The 6,722-nt window shown below is 30.8% G+C and overlaps 1 protein-coding gene across 1 annotated transcript; it reads left to right on the top strand.

Annotated features, from left to right (window-relative positions):
- Positions 1,252 to 3,591, top strand: LOC18610026. Its single transcript, XM_007045445.2, has 4 exons — positions 1,252 to 1,453; positions 2,039 to 2,299; positions 2,815 to 2,973; positions 3,061 to 3,591. Exons 1-4 carry the CDS (start codon positions 1,451 to 1,453, stop codon positions 3,304 to 3,306), a joined length of 669 nt encoding a protein of 222 aa, XP_007045507.2. The 5' UTR covers positions 1,252 to 1,450; the 3' UTR covers positions 3,307 to 3,591.

The raw sequence follows: 6,722 nt of genomic DNA on the forward strand, positions 1-6,722 counted from the left end.
CAAAATGAATAAGCTTTATAAAAAAAGAGTAGACATCAAAGTAATAAACTAAATAGATAATCTCCAATAATAAAACAAAAATTATCAAATAGTATAAGGATTGTAATCCTTACTTATCACTTTATATTCACATTGACGTAAATGGTGAAAATATCAAGTTTATCAACATATCACGTCAATATTATGAATAAAAATTTATTTAAATTTTTTATTAGATATTATGTTTTATTATTATAATTAATTCACTGAGCATTAAAAAATTAAATTAAAGTGATAATGATAAACAAAAATTAGGGATAACCCTGGAAAAATGTGAAAAAGAGATTTGCAAAAATTGAAAAATGGGTAGAGTTGTGGGTGAGGCAGGTAAGATATCATTCCTAGATATGCTTTTGCCCCCTCATGTGTTGACCCTGTTCAGACTTGACAAATTTCGGAGCAAATATAGGAATTTCCTTTCTATGGACAGCTTTTCCTTTTATTATACCTTTACAAATAAAGACTGCCCCCCTTTCTTATTTCTCATAATATGCCCCACCAAAAGTCAAATTTGTCCACGATTTCAACCTCCCTTCCCATCATTTTTTGAAGGGTAATATCGTCATTTCAATTTACCCTGATTTAGGGTTTTTTTTTTCCTTCCTCTATGAATTTTTATTTGACTTGTCCTGACATTTTATGTATTTTATTTATTTATTTATATTTAAATGTACCACCTGCAAAGGAGATGACCGAGTGGAGAAAATTGAGGCCTAAGAAAAAGTCATTCTTTAAAATAATTTAATGATTTGCTCAAAATTTGGAAAACATAATTAATTGAGAAATTATTGCATCTTAATTGATACTAATAATAATCATAGTAACTAATAATGATGATTTCTCATTTTTTGTTTTGTTTTGTTTTATAAAGTATTGATAAACTTATTTTCGATCCGTCTAATTTTGACCTAAACTTAGTTTTGTACGTATTGAGAAAAAAAATTAAAAAATTATTCAGTTCCGATTTTCCACAAGTCCAGTAAAATTAATTAAGAGTAAGTAAAAATTGCAGTACCCAAAAATTTACTTTTAACTTAGGTTCATGAATCATGATGATGATCATGATGAAGATGAGTCCAACTAAACAACTTCATTAATAGCCGTCCGATCACGTTTTAACTCTCCAACCAGAAAGATTTATTAACCTTTCCCGCCTAGGGTAGGTCACTTCATTTTCTTAGAAAACGTTGATCACAAAATTTTCTCTCTTTCCATTTTGTTTTTCCTTTTATTTTATTTTAATATCTTTCACTGCACATTCCTTGTATCACTCTTTCCACATTCTGTAGACTTGTCTTCTCTTCTCGCTCTCTCTTCCTTCTCTCTGCAAATTAAAGCTCGCTAATTGTATTCATTAGAGTATTGATCAGAGGAAAATAAGAACAAAAAATATCAAATTCAAAGCAAAGAAATGGTGAGAAATCTGTTTCTTTCACTAACTGCTGGTGTCTCCTTATTGAATTGGTTTTTTCTGTCAAACGTAACTCAAGTTTTGAATGATGGCCATCTCTGCTTTTCTTATTGGTGATTTATGTTAATTTGGCTGTCATGTGTCCGTTTGGTTCCCAGGAAAATTTAGATGGAAAACAAAAGAAACACAATCTTTCTGAATCTAGTAATTAGTGCTCAGCCTTGATATAGTCATGAAAACAGCCTGTATAGCTTCTTGGGTCAGTTTCATTTTGTTGAAACTCTTAACCTTTCTATGAATTCAACAGCTTTGCAGTAGGTGTTTGAATTTTGAATCTTGAATGTTGAAGTTTGTTGAATTGTACTTTTTTTGGTGAAATCTTTTGTGAATTATACTTCTAAGATGGTATATTTACATTAAATGTTGAATCTTGATATTGAATTCATCTGTTTCTCAAATTCTGAATCGGCTTTTGAGTACTAATTAAAGCTGTAAACTTTGATTGAATTGTGAATCAAGAATGCTGAAAAGTTCATTGCTTTGCAAGCTTTTTGTTTTGATATCAGTGGATTACATTTGTTATTGTAGGTGGGTTGCGGGTTATACATAAAGAAGAAAACAGATTGGCTCTCTACGCTTCTCCAAAGTGAGTTCTTTGGTTCTTGCTCTGATCATCAAGACCTCAGGAAAAGTGAGAAAAACGTGTTCTGCATCGACTGTAGTCTTGAGTTTTGTAGGCATTGTAAGGCTCACGGCCATCATCGGTCGCTTCAGATCTGCAAATATGTCTATCAAGATGTCGTTCGCGTTCAAGAAATGCAGAAGCATCTTGACTGTTCCAAAATTCAGGTTCTTAGCCATGAAACTTTCATAAATTGATGATCAAATTCAATGCAATTTTCTGCCTTGCTGCTTTGTATAGTATTATGGAAGTGATAAAAGATTGTTTTGGGGTGATCAATCACAAATTAGAATGCACCAAATTGTCATTAACTTCGTCTAATTGTTACTGATATATTGTATTAGATGAATATGAATTTGTAATGAAACATCTTTTTGTTCTGATTGTTGATTTGTCAAAGTAGTAGTAGTAGCAGTAGAAATTAAGGAGAGCACACACTGAGATACGAAATCAAAGAGAATAGATTTTCTTATCATTATGTTTCCAGGACAATCCAAAATTGCTTTTCCCTGTTGTTCTATTACTGCATTGGTTTCTCCCAATACTTCCATATCCACAGATTCAGCTTATAATTACTTCAGTGATTGCCTGATTGCCTTCCACTTTTCTCTTTTGATAAACTTTAGTAGCAAATTGGAATGATCATGGGATTTCCTTTGCTGAAATGATTTTTATCTGACAGACATATAAAATCAATGGTGAAAAAGCTGTGCATCTGAATCCTCGGCCCCAAGCCAAAGATGCCAAACCATCAACAAAATCAAAAACCGGTGCTGCCTGTGAAGCTTGCGGAAGATACCTTCAAGACCCGCCTAATCGCTTTTGCTCCATTGCATGCAAGGTAACTACTTAGATTCCCTTTGGATTTATTTCTAAAACCCCAGTTTTGTGCTTGAAATTTCCCTCTTACTTTGTCTAAATGTTTCAGGTATCAGCTGTTGATGTGAAGCCTAAAGACCAAAGCGATAAACTGGAATTGCCAATACAAGAAATCCCTGATCTTTCCCTGAAGGACAACCAAAATTCAGATATAAGTACAGAAGAAGAAAAGCAATCCTCAATCTGTTCAACAGATGTTTCCGAGGAGACTAAAACATGGGTGAACACAAGTTTAAAGCCTAGGAAACGAGTGAACAAAAGGAAAGGCATTCCTCATAGAGCTCCTTTCTGTTAATAAATGCAGAAATTTTGGTAGATACTGCAGAAAGGGTACTTAATAAAATTTATAGCTACAACAGTTGATTAAGAATGACACTGTTTCTAATGAAGAAAGTCACTCATCAAGGACTAGTCCTCGTTTTGGAATTTAGTTGGGGTTAGTTGAGAGGGCAGACCCACAATGTCATGAGAGAATGTGATTTTTTTTTTTTATTTGTTCCTTTGAGCAGAATGTACAGCATAAGAGCAAAGAGATAAGTTGGTATTGAATTGCAGCAGTGGCTTTTAATCTTTGTATCTACCCCCCCCTTTGACAGATTTGATTGGATTCTATTATGATTTTGTTTTTCTTTCGGTGGAATTTAATTTTCAATGGTTTGAATAGGATATTCCTTATTACACCCAACAATTTCCCTTCCCCTTTATACTTATATTATGTTTTTAATATGATTTGATTACTCTGGGGCCTTTTGCTCTTGATGGGAATGTTTCTAATTGAGTTGGCATGAGTGATTATTTTTTCTCCTTAATTTTTTTTTTTTTTAAGGGGCTTGTCCTGGATCAAGAGCTTTGTCTCAATCTTTGTCGGTCAAGTAATGGTGTTTACTTTCGTCTGATCGTTGGAAACTGTCTAATTTTGGGACCCTCCCCTCCCCTTGCATCATGGCAACAATGTGTTGTTTAATTATTATTATTATTATTATTTCTCTCTTTTCCATATTTATATATCTATATGAATGTGGCAGACAAAGGAGCCGCCAAAAAAAAAAAAAGAAAGATCTGTGAGTGACTAAGAGATGCTGAGCATCATGCGACCAAGCAACAACCAGGTAAAAGTCTCATTTGTGTGCATGTTGCACATGGTTTCCCCAAACTTTTTCCCCCATTTTTGCAGGGAATTGTCTGGCACAAGTTCTAAGATGAACCCTATTTCTAAGAGGATATGGGCAATTCCATTAAAATCTCAACTTTTTGAGAAAAATATCAGTTTTTTTTTTTTTTTCTAATTCTTTGAATAAGAGATACATATTATTTTTATTATTAATTTGAATGTTAAGTCGTCGACATATACAATTTGACATGGAAATTGCTGGCTGGCAGGAGTGATGGGGATGGATGTTGCAAAGGGTGCAAAAGTAACGTGGGATGCTCTTATAAAAGAATGGGATTGCAAATTGTTTAGAGCATGGATAACAGGGGAATTGAAAGGGAAAGAAGGGTCTTTGCTGTTGTCTTTACTAGGCGTGGATGCATCTTTTGGTATTCTAATATATGGCTTTTGGACTTTCTTGTTCTTAGCCTTTTTAAATACATGTTCACTTTTGAAGTTTGGCTGCCCTTCATTCTACAAAAGAGTATGTGTTCAAAAGACCTGCCCTTCCCCCATCGTAATGGGGGCCATGCTTAACATGTTTTGGCTTGCCACTTGGCTTCAATTTTCTTTTGTAGAATGAAAAGGTTGGCTATAGACTCGTGAGGAATCAAAAGAAGAAGAAAAAATCCCATCCTTATTTATTATTTTTCATTTTTATATTTCGAAATTATGTTGTCGTAATTTTAAAAAGAATATCCTAATGATCAAAATTTTTGAAATTTACATTTGAATTTTGTGAAAAAAAAAATATTGGAGTTGCGTTTAAAAACATAATCGAAATTCAATTCTATAATAATCTTCCCATGTATAAAAGAAATTAAAAAAAAAAGTTATTTAGGTGTGTATAAGCACACTAGTATTGACTGAAAAGAATGTTTGATTTGTGGAGCAAGTCAAGTATAGAGTTGTAGTAGAATTAATGATCCCAATTACCTTTTGTTATACTAAACCAATTATTAGTATTAAATCCATGGAAAAAAGCAAGTGTTTTGGGTTATTGGGCATGATAGAATGAGTAATTAATTATATGGCTATTTAGGTTTACCATGTTTGGGTGAAACAAGTCTGACTAGAGACAGTGGCGAAGGGAATCAACGTACAAGTTTCATATTGAAAATCAGAGGTCAGCTATTTTCCTTAAAACCTTGGACCCCTACTCCCTAGGCAAATTCCACTAGGGAGTGAGATACTATATAATCTAGCAATGGGACAATATAGTACGAGGTTATACCCTTCACTACTATATAGGAACCTTTGTTTATAGGAAGTGCTTCAATACTATATATATAATATTTTATTTATATTTGGATTGATTCATAGGTTAAACATTGCAGTTTATTTGTTCTTCGTTTTAGAATAAAAGTAAAATTATTAGCTCAAACCTTTCATTTCTTTTTTTTTTTTGTTCTAACATAATGTTTTAAAATGTATCTAAACTATATTAAGAAAATTTAAATAAATTTTATTTTTTTATTACATTCAATCAATTCCTATACTTTTAGTTTGGATCATAATTACCTATAATTTTTTTTAAAAAAATTAGTTTTTATTAATAATTTTTCTTTTAGGATAATTTTTTTTAGTTAAAATGTCTCTTATTTTTTTTACGTCACATGATATTCATGAAGTACTAACATAAAAGGTAAAAATGTCATGTGACATTTCATCATATTATATTAATATATTATGTTATTATTGACTATTGACTATAATATGTTAACATGCCATGTCAGTAAAGCATAACATAAAATGAGAAGTAGTATTTTAATTACTAATAATTAATTAACTGTTAACTATAAATTTACGAAAATGTTATTAAACGTAATAAAATAATAAATTTTATTAAAAATTTTTAAATAATTCAAATATTTTTTAAATATTATATCTTTTATTTTTTAATAGCCTATGCTATTTCCATAGATAAATTTCTCCTTTCCTTTCAACTCTCTTTTTCTCCTCTTTTTCCTTCTAATTCCCAAACATAGACTAATTGTCTACTATAATTTGAGGAAATAGGGAGAAATTTTATTGTGACTTGAAAGAACAAGGATAAGGAAAAGTTTCATGTAATTTGTTTTATTGGATAAATATATTTAAACTAATTCAAAATTATGATCACATTTTTTTTGAAGTTAAAAATAATAATTACTAAAAATGTAAAAATGTGAAACTACTAACTTCTATTTTCTTGGCAATTACTTTTTATCTCAAATTGTTTGTTTTCTTTTAACTTTCATTGAGTTTAAAAAAAATAATTTTAATTAGGAATGTTAATGGGTATCTTGCTACAAGATATTTGTGAGTACTCAATCCAATTATATAAAATTAGGACACCCTATGATCAAGTTCAGATATTAATTTTATTACTCATATTGAGTTTGGATATCATCTCATGGTTACTTATTACCCAAACCCTATATCTATTTATATAATATTTTATTATTATTTATATAATATATAATAGATGTATTTGAACCCGAACTCTATACCCATTTGTATAATATATAATAGATGTACGCAAACCTTATAGCCATTTATATGTTTGGATTAGAATTTGC

Source organism: Theobroma cacao, chromosome 2 (assembly GCF_000208745.1).
Source record: "Theobroma cacao cultivar B97-61/B2 chromosome 2, Criollo_cocoa_genome_V2, whole genome shotgun sequence".
Classification (NCBI taxonomy): domain Eukaryota; kingdom Viridiplantae; phylum Streptophyta; class Magnoliopsida; order Malvales; family Malvaceae; genus Theobroma; species Theobroma cacao.